This window comes from Panulirus ornatus, chromosome 20, assembly GCF_036320965.1.
Source record: "Panulirus ornatus isolate Po-2019 chromosome 20, ASM3632096v1, whole genome shotgun sequence".
Taxonomy (NCBI): Eukaryota; Metazoa; Arthropoda; class Malacostraca; order Decapoda; family Palinuridae; genus Panulirus; species Panulirus ornatus.
The window spans coordinates 44771898-44796655 of record NC_092243.1 but is presented as its reverse complement, the minus strand read 5'-3'; the positions used below and the strand labels follow the sequence as shown (position 1 = coordinate 44796655).

General features: G+C 39.4%; 1 protein-coding gene across 1 annotated transcript in view; it reads left to right on the top strand.

The window, feature by feature from the left end:
* The first annotated feature begins 979 nt into the window (after positions 1 to 979).
* Sirt1 (Sirtuin 1) overlaps positions 980 to 24758 on the top strand; it is a 116094-nt gene continuing 92315 nt past the window's right edge. The window contains exons 1-4 of the mRNA XM_071674820.1: positions 980 to 1135; positions 6735 to 6831; positions 6986 to 7233; positions 21967 to 22211. Coding sequence (XP_071530921.1) covers positions 1000 to 1135; positions 6735 to 6831; positions 6986 to 7233; positions 21967 to 22211 — 726 coding nt within the window. The 5' untranslated portion in view covers positions 980 to 999. The remainder of the gene's footprint in view (positions 1136 to 6734; positions 6832 to 6985; positions 7234 to 21966; positions 22212 to 24758) is intronic.

Genomic DNA, 24758 nt, shown 5'->3' with positions numbered 1-24758 from the left:
GAGCGCATGTAACAAGGAACCCCCTGCAAGTTGTTCATTCTACTAAGCTTCTCGATGTCACTGAGGAAGTTGGAAGGAACATATCTTTACCATCATAAAATCGTCCAATTATTGTCTTTATATTTCATCTCATGACTTGGACTTTCTCCCTGTACCTGAACGAAAGAACATCGCACCATTCATCTCACATATACCTATCGTATGGCTTGCTTCCTTATCTACAACACAAGAAGATTACTAAAAAGGATACCGAAGAGGGCATGCAAAACCATCCCTTGTCTATACTACCTTTCAAGAGGTGTTCCTTAAGCTGACACTCTTAACTTTTTCCAGTAATCACCTGGACTCCATCCGACAGACTAGAAGTAATCTGCTGCACCATTCTGGCTACCTTCATTCATCTCTTGTCACCCGATTCATCTCTTGTCACCCGAAATCCTTCGTCCTCGCCTTCCACATCGGCACTACATGCACATCGAACCCACACGAGCTAGTTTAGAGCTCTAAAAGAAATCCTTTCCCGCCTATTATAAACAACAGTCATCAGACTTAAATTTAAACTCGTATGTATAAAGATTTTCTTTAAAATCTCATTTTTCATAATTTCTTTTTTTATGTTGAATATATTTCCTCTATACTTTCAGCCTTTTGTGCGACTAATTCATTAGACGTTTAGTTTATATATATATATATATATATATATATATATATATATATATATATATATATATATATATATATATATATATATATATATATATATATATCGTCGTATGTTAGGGATATTGTAGAACCACTTAGATTTATTGTAAATGCTAATGTTTCAGAAGGTGTAGTGATGCGAGGCTTTCATATTAATACACGACTACCTGAAGTCGCGTTTTCGGGTAGGAGGTCCCCTTCCGTCTTGACTATGATAACCTCGGTGCTGACCTTCGCTTATGTCTGTCTACTGGAAGGTTTGGCAACGCTGCGTGACGTCATCCAAGAGGCACGACAATGGCGGACAGAGCGTACGGGATGGAGTCCGCTGTGCCTGCAAAGCGACCTAGACTGGACTTCCCAGAGGATACATCATCCCAACAATATGATAGTGGCTTCCACTGTTTTGCAGGAACATCGGAGCTACTTACAGGTCTGTGAAACTTTGTGCATTATTTTTTTATTTTCACTAAAAGTACGAAGTATTTTGGCGGGGCTAGTCAGTCGATGAACCCAAGATGGCGGCTGCGCGCGCACTATTATCATGTCATTTTTAAGGGATTAGCTTTCTTCCATAGTGTTATACATTTCACGTTTCTTTATTTGCATGTAAGTTGTGTTTCGAGGCAATCAGATGTAGGTTAGAATAGATTCTAAGCGCAAATGTCAAATTTTGATCGATACGCCCACTTAAGTCATTAGGATTTAACAAAGGAACAAGTGAGCATCGTAACTGACGGATGCAGAGGATCGAATGCGCTTGGATACGAACGGCTGGCAACTGGCGGCGTTGCGTGCGAGCGTTATAGAGAATCCAGTCCCTGTTTAGTTTGCGTATTGTATACCTTATTTGAGAGCAGCGGGAAGTTTAAAGGGAAAGCTTGTCCGGTTATTATGATTTTAATATTTAAGTAGTTGGATTATATTTTGTCATAATGATAATACTAAATATATATTAGAGTCTGAAAAGAAGTTTTTCAAAGATTAGATTGGTAGGTAATGTATTTTTGTAATGGGTAATAGATTTTTTTCAGTTATCAGATATTGAAAGGTGGAAGTGATGTTAAATATAAATTCAGTCAATACATTTATGTAGATAACATGTTTGTGAAGTGACAGAATTATTTAACAATATACAACGATCTAAGGCCTCTGAAGTGAAGATGTTGCTCATTTAAGTATTGAGATCTTACCTTTTTTCCCCTTAAGGTGGTGGGGGGTGGTGGAGCTAATTCTGGCTCTTGGTGATTTTGACCGGGGAATTGCTTGAGAGACATGAAGAACATTAGATTATTAAATAAATAAGATGTAAATGTATGTTTTATCTATGGGGATCGTGATATATGTCTGTTGTAGTTCGAGGTAACATTTACACTTCCGCTCTTTAGATTTGGTCCAGATCTTGTATAATTTCTTCCATTTTTTATTTGTTGGCCGTGATTGATCCTTCCGATGCCTTGACTTGCTTAAATAACTAACTTTTTCTTGCTGAGAATTTAGGAGCATGTTCAGTTAGGAGATAGATACTGTCAGGTGTAAGTTCTTGTGCTGGTTTCTCTTATTCTGAGTGGCTGGGTAATGCTAATCATTTCATGTATATGGTTGTTTTAGTCTGGTTAATGTAGTTCTTATAGATGTGGCGTGTAAAGAAATTTAACAGAAATGACACAGTATGCAGAGAAATCTGGTCAGGTGATGTGCATCACATAAAAATATTCTTGTCCAGGACTCCCTGTTTTCTGTTTACTGTTGAATCGTTATAATAGCCATATTATAGTAGATTTGTTGACTCTGATTTAGTATGGGTTGATAACAAAAGAATCTATGATGGAGGTAAGTAGTGTTTGATGTGATTCATTCGTTTATGACAGTGACATTATAAGCTTAATGTTACATGGTTGATGATTCATGTATCAGATCCTTCTCTGTGTGTAGGTATGATTTTAATGAAAAAGACAGGTGTAGGTAGGACTTCTTCATCTACAAATGTTGTGTTAGGCCATGGTGAATATTTTCATTTTGCAAGTGCAATGATAAAGTCATTTGCCTAATTATATGTTTAGTTTACACAACTAACAAATTTTTGTCATGTCATCAAGTTTTAGACATTTATTTATTTATTTATTTTGCTTTGTCGCTGTCTCCCGCGTTTGCGAGGTAGCGCAAGGAAACAGACGAAAGAAATGGCCCAACCCACCCCCATACACATGTATATACATACACGTCCACACACGCAAATGTACATACCCATACATCTCAATGTACACATATATATACACACACACAGACACATACATATATACCCATGCACACAATTTACACTGTCTGCCTGTATTCATTCCCATCGCCACCTCGCCACACATGGAATACCATCCCCCTCCCCCCTCATGTGTCCGAGGTAGCGCTAGGAAAAGACAACAAAGGCCCCATTCATTCACCCTCAGTCTCTAGCTGTCATGCAATAATGCCTGAAACCACAGCTCCCTTTCCACATCCAGGCCCCACACAACTTTCCATGGTTTGCCCCAGACGCTTCATATGCCCTGATTCAATCCACTGACAGCACGTCAACACCCTGAATCTTTCCACCTCCAATTTGGTCTCCCACTTCTCCTCGTTCCCTCCACCTCCGACACATATATCCTCTTGGTCAGTCTTTCCTCACTCATTCTCTCCATGTGCCCAAACATTTCAAAACACCCTCTTCTGCTCTCTCAACCACACTCTTTTTATTTCCACACATCTCTCTTACCCTTACATTACTTACTTGATCAAACCACCTCACACCACACATTGTCCTCAAACATCTCATTTCCAGCACATCCACCCTCCTGCGCACAACTCTATCCATAGCCCACGCCTCGCAACCATACAGCATTGTTGGAACCACTATTCCTTCAAACATACCCATTTTTGCTTTCCGAGATAATGTTCTCGACTTCCACACATTCTTCAAGGCTCCCAGGATTTTCGCCCCCTCCCCCACCCTATGATTCACTTCCGCTTCCATGGTTCCATCTGCTGCCAGATCCACTCCCAGATATCTAAAACACTTTACTTCCTCCAGTTTTTCTCCATTCAAACTTACCTCCCAATTGACTTGACCCTCAACCCTACTGTACCTAATAACCTTGCTCTTATTCACATTTACTCTTAACTTTCTTCTTTCGTACACTTTACCAAACTCAGTCACCAGCTTCTGCAGTTTCTCTGTATCATCAGCGAACAACAACTGACTCACTTCCCAAGTTCTCTCATCCACAGCAAACTTCATACTTGCCCCTCTTTCCAAAACTCTTGCATTCACCTCCCTAACAACCCCATCCATAAACAAATTAAACAACCATGGAGACATCACACACCCCTGCCGCAAACCTACATTCACTGAGAACCAATCACTTTCCTCTCTTCCTACACGTACACATGCCTTACATCCTCGATAAAAACTTTTCACTGCATCTAACAACTTGCCTCCCACACCATATATTCTTAATACCTTCCACAGAGCATCTCTATCAACTCTTATCATATGCCTTCTCCAGATCCATAAATGCTACATACAAATCCATTCGCTTTTCTAAGTATTTCTCACATACATTCCTCAAAGCAAACACCTGATCCACACATCCTCTACCACTTCTGAAACCACACTGCTCTTCCCCAATCTGATGCTCTGTACATGCCTTCACCCTCTCAATCAATACCCTCCCATATAATTTACCAGGAATACTCAACAAACTTATACCTCTGTAATTTGAGCACTCACTCTTATCCCCTTTGCCTTTGTACAATGGCACTATGCACGCATTCCGCCAATCCTCAGGCACCTCACCATGAGTCATACATACATTAAATAACCTTACCAACCAGTCAACAATACAGTCACCCCCTTTTTTAATAGATTCCACTGCAATACCATCCAAACCTGCTGCCTTGCCGTCTTTCATCTTCCGCAAAGCTTTTACTACCTCTTCTCTGTTTACCAAATCATTTTCCCTAACCCCCTCACTTTGCACACCACCTCGACCAAAACACCCTATATCTGCCACTCTATCATCAAACACATTCAACAAACCTTCAAAATGCTCACTCCATCTCCTTCTCACATCACCACTACTTGTTATCACCTCCCCATTAGCGCCCTTCACTGAAGTTCCCATTTGCTCGCTTGTCTTACGCACTTTATTTACCTCCTTCCAGAACATCTTTTTATTCTCCCTAAAATTTAATGATACTCTCACCCCAACTCTCATTTGCCCTCTTTTTCACCTCTTGCACCTTTCTCTTGACCTTCTGTCTCTTTCTTTTATACATCTCCCACTCAATTGCATTTTTTCCCTGCAAAAATCGTCCAAATGCCTCTCTCTTCTCTTTCACTAATATCTTACTTTTTCATCCCACCACTCACTACCCTTTCTAATCAACCCACCTCCCACGCTTCTCATGCCACAAGCATCTTTTGCACACTCCATCACTGCTTCCCTAAATACATCCCATTCCTCCCCCACTCCCCTTACTTCCATTGTTCTCACCTTTTTCCATTCTGTACTCAGTCTCTCCTGGTACTTCCTCACACAAGTCTCCTTCCCAAGCTCATTTACTCTCACCACCCTCCTCACCCCAACATTCACTCTCTTTTTTGAAAACCGATACAAATCTTCACCTTAGCCTCCTCAAGATAATGATCAGACATCCCTCCAGTTGCACCTCTCAGCACATTGAGCACATAATATTAAAGCTTATAATGATGAATATGTATATGGTTATAATCATGTGTTTTAACTCAGGAGTGTCCTGTATATTGAATGCCTAAATTCATAATTCTTTGGGTGCAGTAGTCCAGAACTTTTTTGCCTTTATATGTTGGCAAAAAAGATTTTTTTGCTAGTTTATTTTAAGGGATTTTTTCATCAGCATATTTCATATTGTATCATATGTTTGATGGTGGAAGTTCTTTTCCATAAGCTGAATGTAGTACGTGTATAAAGTTTACACTACATCAGTTTTTTTTTTTAGTTTTTCGTATGTTTTGGTCAGTTTTCCAAAAACGTGACATAATTGTGCTAGTCTGTTAGGATGTATCTTCCTTTCCTTGAGGAAGACTGATTTCATGTTCGCAGTTTGTTAATCAGTAGGGTTCTAGTTAGAAAAAAGTTCACAAAGAGGTGAATTGTAGAGATCACTTTTGTGCTTTTCTTTTATGTTTAGTACACGTCTTTTCCAAGGATGTATGCATGAAAAGCATTGCATATGTTTTTAAAAAAATACTGACCATCTTTATTCAGGTTATAATTTGCACATCCTGTAGCCTCAATTCCCTTTTATGCCAGCAGTGAAGGCTGCTTATGGAAGACTACTTGATGCAACCTCCAGAAGCTACCTTCAGCTTAATCTTCATTCTTACAATGATGCTGAATGTTCCTCATAAATAAGTTGTTAGCTCATGGCCCAACTTGTGAACACTTTACGTTCTGTAGAAAAGCCTTTGATTTGCTCAGAAACTTCTTCACGGTACTAGTTGTGTAAGTCACCAGACTTGAATAATACTTGCCACAGTATTTGTGTTTTGAATTGATTTTGGGAATGGTAAGAAGTGGGTGTGGTATTGCTTAAGGACGCACAAAAGTTTGTTGGAGCCTTAAATTGTACCTTTGTCAAAATTAGATTCCTTCATGAAAGTCTTCTCTGCTTAAATATCTTAACGGATTAGGGACATTATACTTTCCTATTTTGTGCATGTCAACAAAAGTGTAATGAAGTATCAGAGTAGTTAAGAGATACTGTTTGCTGTTACTTATGACTTACATAAATGGGTAAGGCCTGTACTCCTTGTTCTAGTTAAGTCAGTGCAATAGTGTGATATTGAGTCATATATCTCATTCCTGACAAAATGATTTACTGAATTTGAGCTTGCTGAATTTTTTTCTTGAGTCATCCCATGCAAAGTCTAAGTATAGTAATATGATATATGTATCTATCTTGAAATGACAAACGTTTCTTGTATTTTACTAGAAACAAGATTTTTTTTACAGGGAGTTACAGTAATGGTGCTGAATTCACAATTACTTCAGATTCTGGGTTCAATGAACTAACACCACCACAAAGCTTAGAGGATGATATAACAACTCCGTAAGTATACATAAAATACTAAGTGTGGTAAATTCCTTTAATCATGTGTTTGATCATCAAATTTTCATTTTCTTGTGGCACAATGATATGCAGTTTTGTAAAAACAAGAAATTTTATTCAATGAACCAGATCAAGTGTAATGATTTCTCCACAGCAGAACAAGCTCCAATCATGGTGAAAATATTGGTAGAATGGAAAACCATCTCACTAATGACAGTACCAATGACAGCTTAGCCAATGAGTGCTCAGAGCATTGGCCTAATGGAATGTCTGCCAGTCAAGAGGAGGAAGAGGAGGAGGAGGAGGAAGATGATAAACAGTCCGTAACATCAACCACCTCTAACCTCAGTGGGTTGTCTGATTTTTCAAATTTTTCTGGAAAAGACTGGAAGCCTTGTGCTGGTGAGTATCATCGAATAGTGTTTCAAACTGGTATTTTTTGTTTAGGTTTGTCTAAGATAAGTTTGAGAACTTGAGGTACTTATGAATGAAGTGGATAGAAGGGTGTGAGATCAGAATTATTAGATGGCGCAGATGGATATGTTAGTAAAGATATTAAAATTCTAATGAAGAGTAAGTTTTTAAGATGTTTGACTTAATGTGTTGGCTCAAGATAGTTGCAGATTTCAAGTTTGATAGGTTTAGAAATACTAAAATGGTTTTATATATACCCTGCTATGATACAGAAGAGGGGAGCAGTTGAGGATGTTGGTCTAAGTGAGAAACTATGCATGCTTGGTGTCTTGGATGGTTAGTAGGGAGAGTAGAAGGCCTATCACATGTAGCTATTAGGTCCCAGGTGAAAATAGATTGTGAAAAATATGAGGAATGTGTTCCTTTACAGATGACATGTGAATGATAGACAAGCAGGACTGATATGGCAAAAAGGAATAAGTTATTGTGTGAATGATGTGCAGTCTGAGAAAGGTTTGAATTGATATGGCAAAAAGGAATAAGTTATGTTGTGTGCATGATGTGCTTTCTGAGAAAGGTTCAGATGGTGGCTCATTAGATCACATTAAAAAAAATTGTCAGTTAACCTTTAATTTTCGATGTTACTCTATAGGAATAGAGATCTGAATGGTATAATACATCTGGGTGAAGACGTTTGATGACTTTATTTTTCTTGCATGTTAGTTGCCTTTTTGTTTATATGGGGATGCGATTACCTTTGAGTGAAACAGAGCTCAAGGGTATGGGGGAAGAAGGTTTAGAAATGTCTTAGTAGTAAATTCAGGGGTTAATTTAAGGGCAAGAACTAAGGAAAGAGTAGGACTACTACTCAAACAGGAGTTGTAGGAATGAGAGAAAGAGTTTAAGGAAATGAGATTCGGACTGATGTGAGTAAAAAGGAATAAGTGGAATACAAGGGATGCATGATCATAAGTGCTCTTGCACCTGGCCACAAGATGAATGGCAATGAGAGGTGAGTGTTTTGAGAGCCTCTGAGTGAGTGGTGTCTGCACTTTTGATGCAAGAGACTGGATATTAGTAATGGATGATTTGAATGTGAAGGTGAGTAATGTGGCAGTTACAAGTATATTGTAGGGATGCAGGGTATTTGGTAATGTGAATAGAAATGGTGATCAGCTTATGAAGTTGTGTGCTGAAAAAGGAATGGTGGTTGGGAATACCTGGTTTATAGAGAGAGAAATACCCAAATGTAAATGGATGGGTAGAAAAGATGTTAAGCAGGCATTAATTGCTTAAATAGTAATTGATATGCATGATAAAGAGAGACTCATGGATGTGAATATGCTGAGAGGGGCAGCTGATGGTATATCTTGTCATTACCTGGTGTAGGCAAAGGTGATGATTTGTAGAGGTTATCAGAAAAGAGGAAATGATATGGGTGAAAAGAGGAAGATGAAAGTAAGTGAGCTTAGAAAAGATATGTGTAAAGAAGTACTAGTAGTGAAGAATGGCGTAAGGTTGGAGTAAATGAAGCTCTAGGAATGGGTAAGGAGTATGAGGTATTTAAGGAAGCAGTGCTGGCATATGCAAGAGAAGAGTATGGCTTGGGGATGGTGGGAGAAGGGCAGAAAAGAAATGGTGGTGAGTAGTGGGATAATGAAGTAAAGTTGTTAGTGGAAAAGAGAATTGTATGGGTGGTAATTATATGGAAGGAGTGTGGGTGATTGAGAGGTGTACTATTGAAACTAGCTGGAGGTCAAGAGGAAGGTGCATGGGTTGAAAAACTTCAGGAAGAAAGATTTGTTTTGGAAGGAGACTAATAGTGTAAGAAAGGCAAGATACAAATGGGAACATAAGTGAAGGGTGCAAATAGGGAAGTATTAAGAGACAGGGATGAGGTGAAGAGGAGATGGAGTAATTACATTAAAGGCTTGTTGAATATGTTTAATGATATGAAGGCAAGTGTAGGGCTTTTATGTCAGGGAGGTATGTGAAGTGAATCATGGCAAGTGGTTTGGTGAAGAGGGATGAGGTGGTGAGAGCCTTGCATAAGATAAATTGTGGCAAGGCAGGTGGGATGGTTGGTATTGCTATCGATTTTTTTTTTAAGGGGGTGATTACGTTGTTGACTGGTTTGTTAGGATTTCCAAAATATGTACGGATTGGGAGAATGAATATATAGTCCTGCTGTATAAGTTTAGGCAAGGAGGACAAAGGTAAGTGTTGGATACAGATATATAAGTTTCTTGAATTTAATTGATAAGTTGTGTGAAAGTGTAGAGATTGACAGGGGGGTAGCATGCACAGAACATCCTCCTGGGGAGGAACAATGTAGTTTGAAGAGTGGTAGATGATGTATGGATCAGGTGTCTGTTTTGAAGAACATATTTCAGAAATACTTAGAGAAACAGAAGGAATTGTATGTGGCATTTATAGATCTTGAGAGATCCATATGATAGGGTTGATAGAGATGCTTTGGAAGTGTCATGAATATATGGTGTGGGTGGAAAAGTATAGTGAGGAGTTTTTATTGAGAGTAAGGTGTGTGTGCAAGTAGGTAGAGAGGAGGATGAGAGGTATTAGGTGAAGGTGTGTCTGTGGTAGGGGTGTGTAATATCATCATGGCTGTTTAATTTGCTAATGAATATGGTGGTAAGGGAGATAAATATGAGGGTCTTAAAAGGACAGCTATGCAGTCTAGAGGGGACAATGGGGCTCGGGAAGCGAGTCAGTTGTTGTTTGTTGATGACACGGCTCTGGTGGCAGATTTGAAAGAGAAATTGCAGAACCTGACTTCTGAGTTTAAGTGAGTGTGTGAATGAGAAAGTTGAGAGTAAATGTGAATAGAAATGAAGTTACACGGTTTAGCAGTGTAAAGATGCAGGTTACTTTGGATGTGACTTTGAATGGAGAAAACTTGGAGGATATGAACTGTTTCAGATTCTCGGGAGTGGACATGGAAGCAAATGGAACCAGGAAAACAAGAGGGAAGTCATAGGGTGGGTGAGGTGGCGAAAGTTCTGGGAGCAGCGAGAAATATGTGGAAAGAGGGGCCACTGTCAGGGAATTGAAAAATGGGTATATGTGAAGGGATAGTAATCTGAATAATGTTGTATATTCGAGGCTTGGGCTTGGGATATAAGTGACAGTGTATGGCAGGGGGTGAATGTGTTGGAAATGAAAATTTTGAGGACAACATGGAATGTGTAGAGGGTTGATTAAGTCATGATAGGATAATAGAAATATGTAGTGATATGAGGAGTATTGGTGAGAAATCTGCAGAGGGTGTGCTGAAATGGTTTGGCCATATGGAGAATGAGGGAAGAGAGGTTGACAAAGAGGATACATGTGTCAGAAATGAAGGGGGTAAAGAGAAAAGGAAGATCAAATTGTAGATGGAAGAATGGGGTGAAAAAGACTTTTAAGTACCTCGGACCTGAACTTGTAGGAGCTTAAAGGCATGCATTGAACAGAGTGAATTGGGGTTGACATGCTGTCAGTGGATTGGACTAAGGCATATGGAGCAGTCAGAGGAAACCACAGAAGGGACTGTAGGTCCTGGATGTGGACAGGTTTTATTGCATTACCCATGACAGCAAGAGAATGGATGTGAACAGATGAGGCTTTTTCTTGGTCTTTCCTTGGCATTACCTTGTAAATACAGGAAACGGTGAACACATTGTCCACTTCCAGTGAATGTAATAGTGAAAGGGAAACATTATTTTACTAGAGAACTGTTGAACCAGTATCCCAATAAGAGTCTCTCAAGGGGCCTTTGTCAGAGCTGCAGTTCCATTTCTGTAAACACCATGACATTATACTGTAACCTCTGGCCATTAATGTAATGAACCAGTGACTCAGACTTCCATTGTAACAATCTTCTTGAGAGTCAGAAGAGCAATTGCCAAGTGAAAATGCCATGATGCTAACAGATATTATCACCAGCATGGTGCTCATCATATCTCCCCTGTCACTGAGACCTCCTCCCGCCCCATCCTCTGCTGACCAACGTCTGTCATGACAATTACCATTTACCAATCAGTGATAGTACAAACAAGATTAGTCCAATATGTACTAATGTGAATGTCGTAGACAGCCAGTGAACAAGTGCACAATGAAGCAAGCAAATAGAATAGTTCCCCTCAGTTATGTATTTGTCATCTTCATTAATGTAGCACAACTAGCATGAAAATATTCATCACTTAATGAGCACCATTAGATATTATTGCCATTCATCTAGTATGTAACTTTACGTGACTTTATATTCAGGAAATCACTAGTACATGCATATTGTTTATACCATAAAATTTGCTCTTTAAAACTTACTGTACTATGTGGAGATATAAATAGGTATACTTCACTCTTGTGATTATCCAATGCATAGAAGTGTCCAGCCCTACCTTGATATTAAGCTCACTTGTGATTAACAAGTTATTATTGTGTCCCTCAATTCTGTAATTTCACATCTGTATATTTTCAGGCCAATGGCTGCCTGAATTCAATAAACCATTCTTAATTTATTTATTTATTTTATTATATGCAGGCATGAAATAAAGAAAAAATTATCCCCTCTTCTGTTCCATATACAGAGACTTCTTTTAATGGAGTCTTCTGTTTTTGTTCAATAGGCATGAAAAATATTTTCTTGTAATAGATAGATTATAAAAATTATTTTATTTATTTTGCTTTGTTGCTGTCTCCTGCGTTAGCAAGGTAGCGTAAGGAAACAGACGAAAGAATGGCCCATCCCACCCACATACACATGTATATACATACACATCCACACATGCACATATACATACGTATACATATATATACACACACAGACATTTATGTATATACACATGTACATAATTCATATTGTCTGCCTTTATTCATTCCCATTGCCACCCCGCCACACATGAAATACCAACCCCCTCCCCCCTCATGTGCGCGAGGTAGCGCTAGGAAAAGACAACAAAGGTCACATTCGTTCACACTCAGTCTCTAGCTGTCCTGTAATAACGCACCAAAACCACAGCTCCCTTTCCACATCCAGGCCCCACACAACTTTCCATGGTTTACCCCAGAAGCTTCACATGCCCTGGTTCAATCCATTGACAGCATGTCGACCCCAGTATACCACATCGTTCCAATTCACTCTATTCCTTGCACACCTTTCACCCTCCTGCATGTTCAGGCCCTGATCATTCAAAATCTTTTTCACTCCATCTTTCCACTGCCAATTTGGTCTCCCACTTCTCCTTGTTCCCTCAACCTCTGACACATATATCCTCTTTGTCAATCTATCCTCACTCATTCTCTCCATGTGACCAAACCATTTCAAAACACCCTCTTCTGCTCTCTCAACCACACTCTTTTTATTACCACACATTTCTCTTACCCTATTATTACTTACTTGATCAAACCACCTCACACGACATATTGTCCTTAAACATCTCATTTCCAGCGCATCCACCCTCCTCCACACAACTCTATCCATAGCTCATGCCTCACATCCATATAACAATGTTGGAACCACTATTCCTTAAAACATACCCATTTTTGCTTTCCGAGATAATGTTCTCGACTTCAACGCTCCCAGAACTTTCGGCCCCTCCCCACCCTATGATTCACTTGCGATTCCATGGTTCCATCCGCTGCCAAATCCACTCCCAGATATCTAAAACACTTCACTTCCTCCACTTTTTCTCCATTCAAACTTACCTCCCAATTGACTTGTCCCTCAAAGGACTGGTGGTTGGGAATACCTGGTTTAAAAAGAGAGATATACATAAGTATACGTGTGTAAGTAGGAGAGATGGCCAGAGAGCATTATTGGATTGCGTGTTGATTGATAGGTGCGCGAAAGAGAGACTTTTGGATGCTAATGTGCTGAGAGGTGCAACTGGAGGGATGTCTGATCACTATCTTGTGGAGGCAAAGGTGAAGATTTGTAGAGGTTTTCCGAAAACAAGAGAGAATGTTGGTTTGAAGAGAGTGGTGAGGGTAAGTGAGCTTGGGAAGGAGACTTGTGTGAGGAAGTATCAGGAGAGACTGAGTACAGAATGGAAAAAGGTGAAAACAAAGTAGGTAAGGGGAGTGGGGGAGGAATGGTGTGTATTTAGGGAAGCAGTGATGGCTTGCGCAAAAGATGCTTGTGGCATGAGAAGCGTGGGAGGTGGGCAGATTAGAAAGAGTAGGGAGTGGTGGGATGAAGAAGTGAGATTATTAGTGAAAGAGAAGAGAGAGGCATTTGGACGATTTTTGCAGGGAAGTAATGCAAATGAGTGGGAGATGTATAGAAGAAAGAGGCAGGAGGTCAACAGAAAGGTGCAAGAGGTGAAAAAGAGGGCAAATGAGAGTTGGGGTGAGAGAGTATCATTAAATTTTAGGGAGAATAAAAAGATGTTTTGGAAGGAGGTAAATAAAGTGTGTAAGACAATAGAACAAATGGGAACTTCAGTAAAGGGGGCTAATGGGGAGGTGATAACGCGCAGTGGTGGTGTGAGAAGATGGAGTGAGTATTTTGAAGGTTTGTTGAATGTGTTTGATGATAGAGTGGCAGATAAAGGGTGTTTTGGTCGAGGTGGCAGCGGGTTTGGATGGTATTGCAGTGCAATTTATTAAAAAAGGGAGTGACTGTATTGTTGAATGGTTGGTAAGGTTATTTAATGTATTTATGACTCATGGTAAGGTGCCTGAGGATTGGAGGAATGCTTGCATAGTGCCATTGTACAAAGGCAAAGGGAATAAAATTGAGTGCTCAAATTACAGGGGTATAAGTTTGTAGAGTATTCCTAGGAAATTATATGGGAGGGTATTGACTGAGAGGGTGAAGGCATGTACAGAGCATCAGATTGGGGAAGAGCAGTGTGGTTTCAGAAGTGGTAGAGGATGTGTGGATCAGGCGTTTGATTTGAAGAATCTATGTGAGAAATACTTAGAAAAGCAAATGGATTTGTATGTAGCATTTATGGATCTGGAGAAGGCATATGATAGAGTTGATAGAGATGCTCTGTGGAAGGTATTAAGAATATATGTTGTTGGGGGCAAGTTGCTAGAAGCGGTGAAAAGGTTTTACCAAGGATGTAAGGTTTGTGTACAGGTAGGAAGAGAGGAAAGTGATTGGTTCTCAGTGAATGTAGGTTTGCGGCAGGGGTGTGTGATGTCTCCATGGTTGTTTAATGTGTTTATGGATGGGGTTGTTAGGGAGGTGAATGCAAGAGTTTTGGAAAGAGGGACAAGTATGAAGTCTGGGAAGCTTGGGAAGTGAGTCAGTTGTTGTTCGCTGATGATACATCGCTGGTGGCTGATTCATGTGAGAAACTGCAGAAGCTGGTGACTGAGTTTGGTAAAGTGTGTGAAAGAAGAAAGCTGAGAGTAAATGTGAATAAGAGCAAGGTTATTAGGTACAGTAGGGTTGAGGGGCAAGTCAATTGGGAGGTAAGATTAAATGGAGAAAAACTGGAGGAAGTGAAGTGTTTTAGATATCTGGGAGTGGATTTGGCAGTGGATGGAACCATGGAAGCGGAAGTGAATAATAGGGTGGGGAAGGGAGCAAAAGTTCTGGGAGCGTTGAAGAATGTGTGGAAGTCGAGAACTTTATCTCGGAAAGCAAAAATGGGTATGTTTGAAGTAATAGTGGTTCCAACAATGTTATATTGTTTCGAGGCTTGGGCTATAGATAGAGTTGTGCGGAGGAGGGTGGATGTGCTGAAAATGAGATGTTTGAGGACAATATGTGGTGTGAGGTGGTTTGATCGAAAAAGTAATAATAGGGTATGAGAGATGTGTGGTAATAAAAAGAGTGTGGTAGAGAGTGCAGAAGAGGGTGTTTTGAAATGGTTTGGTCACATGGAGAGAATGAGTGAGGAAAGATTGACTAAGAGGATATATATGTGTCAGAGATGGAGGGAACGGGGAGAAGTGGGAGACCAAATTGGAGGTGGAAAGATGGAGTGAAAAAGATTTTGAGTGACCAGGGCCTGAACATGCAGGAGGGTGAAATGCGTGCAAGGAATAGAGTGAATTGGAACGATGTGGTATACCGGGGTCGACGTGCTGTCAGTGGATTGAACCAGGGCATGTGAAGCGTCTGTGGTAAACCATGGAAAGCTCTGCAGGGCCTGGATGTGGAAAGGGAGCTGTGGTTTCAGTGCATTGTACATGACAGATAGAGACTGAGTGTGAACGAATGTGGCCTTTGTTGTCTTTTCCTAGAGCTACCTCGTGCACATGCAGGGGGAGGGGGTTACTATTTCATGTGTGGTGTGGTGGCGATGGGAATGAATAAAGGCAGACAGTATGAATTATGTAGATGTGTATATATGTATATGTCTGGGTGTATATATATATATGTATGTATACTTTGAGATGTATAGGTATGTATATTGGCGTGTGTGGAAGTTTATGTATATGCATGTGTTTGTGAGTGGGTTGGGCCATTCTTTCGTCTGTTTCCTTACGCTACCTCGCTGACGTGGGAGGCAGCGACAAAGCAAAGTAAATAAATAAATGATAATTTTAGGTAGAATAAAAAGATGTTTTGGAAGTAGGTAAATAAAGTGTGTAAGACAAGGGAACAAAGAGAAACATCAGTTAAGGGGGCTCATTGGGAGATGATAACAAGTGGTGGTGATGTGAGAAGATGGAGTGAGCATTTTGAAAATTTGTTGAATGTGGTTGATGATAGAGTGGCAGATATAGGGTGGTTTGGTTGAGGTGGTGTGGAAGGTGAGAGGGTTAGGGAGAATGATTTGGTAAACAGAGAAGAGGTAGTAAAAGCTTTGTGGAAGATGAAAACCAGCAAGACAGCAGGTTTGGATGGTATTGCAGTGGAATTTATTAAAAAAGGGGGTGACTGTATTGTTGACTGGTTGGTAAGGTTCTTTAATGTATGTATGACTCATAGTGAGATGCCTGAGGATTGGCGGAATGTTTGCATAGTGCCATTGTACAAAGGCAAAGGGGATAAAAGTGAATGCTCAAATTACAGAGGTATATGTTTGTTGAGTATTCCTGGGAAATTATGTGGGAGGGTATTGATTGAGAGGGTGAATGCATGTACAGAGCATCAGATTGGGGAAGAGTAGTGTGGTTTCAGAAGTGGTAGAGGATGTGTGGATCAGGTGTTTGCTTTGAAGTATGTATGTGAGAAATACTTAGAAAAGCAAATGGATTTGTATGTAGCATTTATGGATCTGGAGAAGGCATATGATAGAGTTGATAGAGATGCTCTGTGGAAGGTATTAAGAATATATGGTGTGGGTGGCAAGTTGTTAGAAGCAGTGAAAAGTTTTTATCGAGTATGTAAGGCATGTGTATGTGTAGGAAGAGAGGAAAGTGATTAGTTTTCAGTGAATGTTGGTTTGCAGTAGGGGTGCATGATGTCTCCATGGTTGTTTAATTTGTTTATGGATGGGGTTGTTAGGGAGGTGAATGCAAGAGTTTTGAAAAGAGGGGCAAGTATGCAGTCTGTTGTGGATGAGAGAGCTTGGGAAGTGAGTCAGTTGTTGTTCGCTGATGATACAGCGCTGGTGGCTGATTCATGTGAGAAACTGCAGAAGCTGGTGACTGAGTTTGGTAGTGTGTGAAAGAAGAAAGCTGAGAGTAAATGTGAATAAGAGCAAGGTTATTAGGTACAGTAGGGTTGAGGGACAAGTCAGTTGGGAGGTAAGTTTGAATTGAGAAAAACTGGAGGAAGTGAAGTGTTTTAGATACCTGGGAGTGGGTTTGGCAGCGGATGGAACCATGGAAGCGGAAGTGAATCATAGGGTGGGGGAGGGGGCAAAAGTTCTGGGAGCATTGAAAAATGTGTGGAAGTCAAGAACATTATCTTGGAAAGCAAAAATGAGAGATGTGTGGTAATAAAATGAGTATGGTTGAGAGAGCAGAAGAGGGTGTTTTGAAGTGGTTTGGCCACATGGAAAGAATGAATGAGGAAAGATTGACAAAGAGGATATGTGTGTCAGAGGTGGAGGGAACGAGGAGAGGTGGAGACCAAATTGGAGGTGGAAAGATGGAGAGAAAAAGATTTTGAGTAATCGGGGCTTGAACATGCAGGAGGGTGAAAGGTGTGCAAGGAATAAAGTGAATTGGAACGATGTGGTATACCGGGGTGGACGTGCTATCAATGGATTGAACCAGGGCATGTGAAGCATCTGGGATGAACCATGGAAAGTTTTTAGGGGTCTGGGTTTCAGTGCATTATACATGACAGCTAGAGACTGAGTGTGAACGAATGTGGCCTTTGTTGTCTTTTTCTAGCGCTACCTCATGCACATGTGGGGGGAGGGGGATGTCACTTCATGTGTGGAGGGGTGGCGACGGGAATGAATAAGGGCAGATTGTATGAATTATGTACATGTGTATATATGTATATGTCTGTGTGTGTGTATATATATATGTATACGTTGAGATGTATAGGTGTGCATATGTGTGTGTGTGGACATGTATGTATATACAAGTGTATGTGGGTGGGTTGGGCTATTCTTTTGTCTGTTTCCTTGCGCTACCTCGCTAACATGGGAGACAGCAATAAAGTATAATAAAAAGAATATTATTATTATGAGTTTGGTAAAGTGTGTGAAAGAAGAAAGCTGAGAGTAAATGTGAATAAGAGTAAGGTTATTAGATTCAGTAGGGTTGAGGGACAAGTCAATTTGGAGGGAAGTTTGAATGGAAAAAACTGGAGGAAGTGAAGTGTTTTAGATATCTGGGAGTGGATTTGGCGGCGGATGGAACCATGGAAGCGGAAGTGAATCATATGGTGGGGGAGCGGGCAAAAGTTCTGGGAGCGTTGAAAAATGTGTGGAAGTCGAGAACGTTATCTTGGAAAGCAAAAATGGGTATGTTTGAAGGAATAGTGGTTCCAACAGTGTTATATGGTTGTGAGGTTTGGGCTATAGACAGAGTTATGCGGAGGAGGGTGGATGTGCTGGAAATGAGATGTTTGAGGACAATATGTGGTGTGAGGTGGTTTGATCGAGTAAGTAATGAAAGGGTAAGAGATATGTGTGGTAATAAAAAGAGTTTGGTTGAGAGAGCAGAAGAGGGTGTTTTGAAATGGTTTGGGTACATGGAGAGAATGAGTGAGGAAAGATTGACAAAGAGGATATATGTGTCAGAGGTGGAGGGAACGTGGAGAAGTGGGAGACCTAATTGGATGTAGAAAGATGGAGTGAAAAAGATTCTGAGTGATCCATCAAATATAGAAGGAAAAGAACCAAGTACATCCTCAGCCATCTTTCTTTACAGTCTCTAGCCCAGTTTTGTAGTAGATGCCATGGTTTGTGTCTGTTCTCTTTATAGCTATCTGTCATGTATTTAAGATAACGTTTTAGACCTATCATGTCTGAGAAATGGCCTGCAAGTGTGAGTGCTGGCAAGGCATCCAGGGTGCCCAGGAAAGTGACTACTATAGACTTAAAGATGTAAGTGATCATGCATGGTTGAGGCAGATGAGTGTCAGGCATGTGTTGCTTGGATTATCCTCCTCTACCATTAAAATGATAACAGTGAGAGGATAAAAAGGACCAGACTGTCCACTACATCCTAAGTTGCAGTGAATTTTTCCCACACAAAGAATGAGACAGTGGTGGGCAGGCCAGGAAATTGTAGGTGTGCTGTTGGAGTGTGGCATTGGTGAGCAGCACTGCAATCTTTGATAAACTTGTGAATGTGTATTGAATTTAGTTTGATATGGTATTTAAGCTTACAGTGCCGGCACCTCATTATATCTATAAAACACTAAAAAACATTTTAGAGCCATTACTATTACCAAAGCAAATCTTCCTGTAGCATTTACTAGTCTGGGTATTGACACTGTCAGGAACGTCCATCCATAAGAATCATGGTATAGTGATCCCTTTTAATGGATTTTTTGCTTAACATACAATCCTTGAGGACGTATGTTGAAAGAGATTTCTTTGTATGTATATCATATCAAAAATATGATATATGGTTTGATCGAGTAAGTAACGTAAGGGTAAGAGAGATGTGTGGAAATAAAAAGAGCGTGGTTGAGAGAGCAGAAGAGGGTGTTTTGAAATGGTTTGGGCACATGGAGAGAATGAGTGAGGAAAGATTGACCAAGAGGATATATGTGTCGGAGGTGGAGGGAACGAGGAGAAGAGGGAGACCAAATTGGAGGTGGAAAGATGGAGTGAAAAGGATTTTGTGTGATCGGGGCCTGAACATGCAGGAGGGTGAAAGGAGGGCAAGGAATAGAGTGAATTGGATCGATGTGGTATACCGGGGTTGACGTGCTGTCAGTGGATTGAATCAGGGCATGTGAAGCGTCTGGGGTAAACTATGGAAAGCTGTGTAGGTATGTATATTTGCGTGTGTGGACGTATGTATATACATGTGTATGGGGGTGGGTTGGGCCATTTCTTTCGTCTGTTTCCGTGCGCTACCTCGCAAATGCGGGAGACAGCGACAAAGCAAGAAAAAAAAAAAAAAATTAAAAAGTATATGATAGTATTAATAGTGAAGAATTGTGGGCTTAGTTATTGTTTATATAAATGTGGGAGGAAGGAAGCTACTGTAACTGGTACGTTAGAGGTTCTGTTAAATGAGTGAAGCATGTATAGGAAATTACAGTGGATTTATTAGCTGAAGTTTCAGCTGAAGTAACATAATGTTGTGTTAGGCAGCTAAGTTGATAAGTTCTTTGTATAAATGGGATGATGAGAGAAGTTATCCCTCTCAGTTAGGGTGATAAGGGTCATTAGTAAAGTTTTACCCAGGAATGGGAAGTTGAAGTGTAAAATGATATTTGAAGTTAAGGAATAAGTATTTTAGAGCTTGCCAAGCGTAGATACTGTTACTGGTAATTGAAAGTTGAAGCAACAGTGGTAAAATATTCCAGAGAACTTTCATATTTAGGCACTTTTCTGTGTCGTAGGGAAAGTGATTGAAAAGAAAGATATAAACCACTGGACGTGGTTAGGTTTATTATCTGTGGCGTATTAAGTGTGAGTAGATAAGATGCGTTTTCTCAGAAGTAGTTGTGGGGTTGGTAAAGAGGATGGCATGAAAAATAAGGAAATTAGAGGAAGATGCATTGCAGCTAAAGATCTAGTTTGAAAGAAAGTGTAGGACCTGTTTCAAAAAATTTTAAACTCCCAAAATTTATGGTCCAGTACATTCAAAATTACCATACAGATTTCGAGTTTCTAGAGTTAACTACTCTTTTTACTGTACTCTGCTGCTCAGTAAACCTCCTTATGGTAGGACAGTTTTCCTGTTTTCATTTGAGTTCTCCTTACTCTTCTGTTTAATCATTTAAAAATCCAGATTAATAAAATAACATTCAAAGAAAATTTTGAACCTATTTTTTATGATAGATTCAGAAATTTTCCAATAAACCAGTGTAAAAGTCTGAAGTGAGCTAGATTTACATGAGGGTCAGTGCTTGGTTAATTTGTAAGTAATTTCCAGTCCATAAACTTGACCCTTACAGATAATAAAATTGTATCACCTTTCAGTGATTAACAGATGGTTTATGATTATGCAGCAGTTAAGACAATGATAGGTAGTTAATTGGTGGTTAGGATGTGGCATTAGAAATTGGAAACATTACAGAAACATTTTAGTTTGACCTCGAGGCTGCAAAAAGGCTACTAAAGAAAGATGGCTTTTACTCAGAATTTGTTGAAATTGAATGTTTGGAAGTCATGCCTATCAAAACATTTGTTATATATGTTACATTTATGCCAAAAAATGTTGATGTAAAGTCTCCCAACTTGAGATTAAATTTCCATTGCTGGCTTGACCGCTGTGTTAAACATTTTCTGCTAAAGCCCAGCCCACAGTTCTTGCTGTTTGAATGAGTGGAATCTCTTTGATGTTGTTAGGTGCAACCCTGTGAAGAAGAATAATGGTATGCTTGCTATTATGCAGAAAGTGGAAATCTTACAAGGATTAGGTAAGGATGTGCCACTGGAATATCTGATTGAGTCTCATGGTGTAAGTAACTTCACTATATGTAACTTTATGAGACATTTCTGAGCTGCCAGCCTCTACCTGAGATTCCTTAAATTTTAGGGACTTTAAACAAAGAAGGATTTTGATAAGTTTATGCAGTAATTTCAGGAAATGTTTATTGAATGTTTTATAATGTTATTTATACCGTATTACAAATGTGTGACATTTGGAACTATCATTAGGTATGCAAAAATATTTGCAGTGGTTATAACATATTCAGACCTCAGTCTCCTTACCCTCATTTCTGAAATCCATGAAGGTCCAAAATTCATACATTGCTTGGTCCTAAGGATTAAATAAATTCATATATTTTATTTGTAGAAGATTGAGTAGTAAGGTTGTATATACATGAGTAGAGAATTTTTGTGGAGAAATATTAAAAGTGTATTTTAGTACGATGATGTGAAGCAAAAATTGAGAACATAAGTAAATTGGAAGGGATGGGGTGGGAGAGTTTGAGTCGGGTGTTATTTTGAGAAATCTATGAACACACAGAGGAAGTTCTGAGTGGTCTGTCTTTTTGTACATGAAAGAAGCCACATAAGGTGTCAGTGCATATGTTGAAAAAAAAAATGTGAAAATAATTTACTGTATGTAGTTGCATTTTAGATGACCAGATGATATGAGTTGTCCATACACTTTTCATATATATTTCTTCACAAGTTATAGATATTAATGATACTTATGCACTAGAATATTTACCAATTAAGTGTTTTTGACATGTATTGTTATTATTCTTTAAACTTTTAGGTCCAATGTCTTGGGTACATCAGCAAATGTTGCGTGGAGTAAACCCACGTACCATCCTCACCCATGTCCTGGGAGCTACTGCTGAAATTCCTGAAGGAGTAGCTGATGTGACATTGTGGCGTCTAATTGTAAACATGCTGTCGGAGCCCCCACGAAGAGAAAAATTACGCCATATCAATACAATTGAGGATGTAGTGAGATTAATGAAGTCATGCCGGAAGATTATCATCTTAACTGGAGCAGGAGTTAGTGTCATTCTTTAAGTTATTCATTTTTCTCATATAGAATTTAAGGGAAAGGTAGCATAAACTGATCAAGTTATTCTTAATCATCTATTCAATAGCAAGATTGTATATTAACTGCTTCATAGATGTAGAATTTAGTTATGATGAATGCAACCACATCTCCCATATGGTCTGTTTTTGATAGATGAAATTTTTTGTTGTGTGATGTCAGCATGCCAATGATAATAATTTATTTTCTATGTACATGAATACATGTACATATTTGTGTGTATGCCCTTTCACAGATTGGTTGAAGGTAGCTATTGAGATCCCACAGACCTTAGGTATAGGGCAGTACCCATACTTAGGCAAACTAAACAGTTTGCCAGAAGGACTGTAATCATACCTGAATATCTTCCAAGATGATTTTGAAGTTAAGTAACCTCATGGTTGTGGAAACCTCCATTAGCCTTAGACAGTTGTGGGTGCAGTCCAACTAAATATTTAGTAAGGTGAAGAAGATAGGATAGTATGGAAGGAGTTCCTAGTATGACCTTTCATCTTGCTGGAGATAGAGTATAGGTATATACAAGACTCATAAGGTAATATAGTATTAATATGATCCCAAGAACATCATATCAGGAGGATTGTTAAAGAGATAAAGTATTTATTACTGATAATCAGAATTGCCTGGGCATAGAGATTTTCACATTGGTATTTACATCTTAGGCTCAGTAAGGGTGTGTAGCATTAACTTACTCTCTGCACTGAAGGGTACACATTTATCTGTTGGGGAAAGTTCAGAGGCAGGCATAAAGATTGTACTAAAAGAGAGAATTATCCATTGTGAAAGGGAGAAGGAAGAGGGGACAGTTGATAACACCACACAAGTGTTTGAATAGAATTTATGAAATAAATATTGAGCAGTTTATTAAGATTGGAAGTGCCGGTGAGGATATGGCAGGAATTAAAGTCTTTATCGTTTTTCCAGGTTCCCCTGAGCAGTTTATTAAGATTGGAAGTGCCGGTGAGGATATGGCAGGAATTAAAGTCATTATTGTTTGTCCAGGTTCCCCTGTGAGCTGATGCAGTCATCATTATTCTCTACTTCTCACAATCCTACCTCATCCTTGTGAATGTATGCTTGTTTGTTGGAGTCTAATGTGAAGAAGTACTTTATTGGAACAAAGCTGCATATGCATAAAAAAATTCAATAGAAAAATCTTTAGAGGCAGACAGAATGTTTGAAATGACTATATGATACAAAAGACAGTTTGAGAGACAGGGCCTGACAACTGGAAAACTGACAATTACACAGACAGTTAATCAGTTACACACACATAAGTTCATATATTCTATCCCTGGGGATAGGGGAGAAAGAATACTTCCCACGTATTCCCTGTGTGTCGTAGAAGGCGACTAAATGGGGAGGGAGCGGGGGGCTGGAAATCCTCCCCTCTTTTTTTTTTTAATTTTCCAAAAGAAGGAACAGAGAAGGGGGCCAGGTGAGGATATTCCCTCAGAGGCCCAGTCCTCTGTTCTTAACGCTACCTTGCTAACGCAGGAAATGGCGAATAGTTTGAAAGAAGTTCATATACACCTTCAGGTTTAAAGATAAAGAAATATACAAGTTACTTACATCATACATAAGACTGAAACTAGAATATGCTACAGAAATTTGGTCACCGCACCCAAAGAAGCACACAGAGCTAATAGGGACAGTCCATTGGAGAGCAACAAAGATGATACCATAATTAAGAGACCTGAGTTGAAGGGAAATCTAGAGGATGTATATGCCACTTTGGAAAAGATAAGAGTGAAGGATAGCCAATAACCAATTTTAAGCTTTTAGAATAGATTCATGATGGAGACAGTGTACAGTTTTCTAAATTAAGAAAGTATCTTGCTTAAAATAATGTGAGGATGTTATTATGATAGTGTGAGGATGAAATTTTATGGTGTAAGAGTGGTGAGTGAATGGAGTGAAATGACTGAAGATGTGCTTAATGCAGACAGCACACAAATTTAAGATGTATGACAGAGAACATTCAAGAGATGGGGCCATGAGTGTAAAACTACCTAGCCAGGTAGATAATATTACACTTCAGAATGTGCAGTGATGAAGATATAGGCAGTACTTCAGCCAGTTGCAAGGTATAAGAGCAGGATAAGAAAGGAGGAACAAATAAACTGAAAATACTATTATGGAAAAAGCTGGAGAAAATCCAAATTTTTTTCATGAATTCATCAGTAGTAAATTGTCAGTTAGAGGGTAGCAAATCAATCTAAAGGATTCAGAAGGAAGAATTGAAGAGGAATATGCAAGGATATATGAGGAGCTGAATAACAAGTTCAAAAGAGGTTTACACAGTGGAAGACATTGTATCCTCAACACTGGTTTTGGTGAAATGGTGAGCAGGTTTTGGAAAGCATTATCAAGCATATCAAGGAAAGGCCTTATAAAACACTAAAAGGTCTTGACTTGTACAAGACTTGTAGTCCTGATGAAATTTCATATTTGCAGATTTGTGCAGTTTCACTAGACAAATCTTTTGAAATCTTGATGGA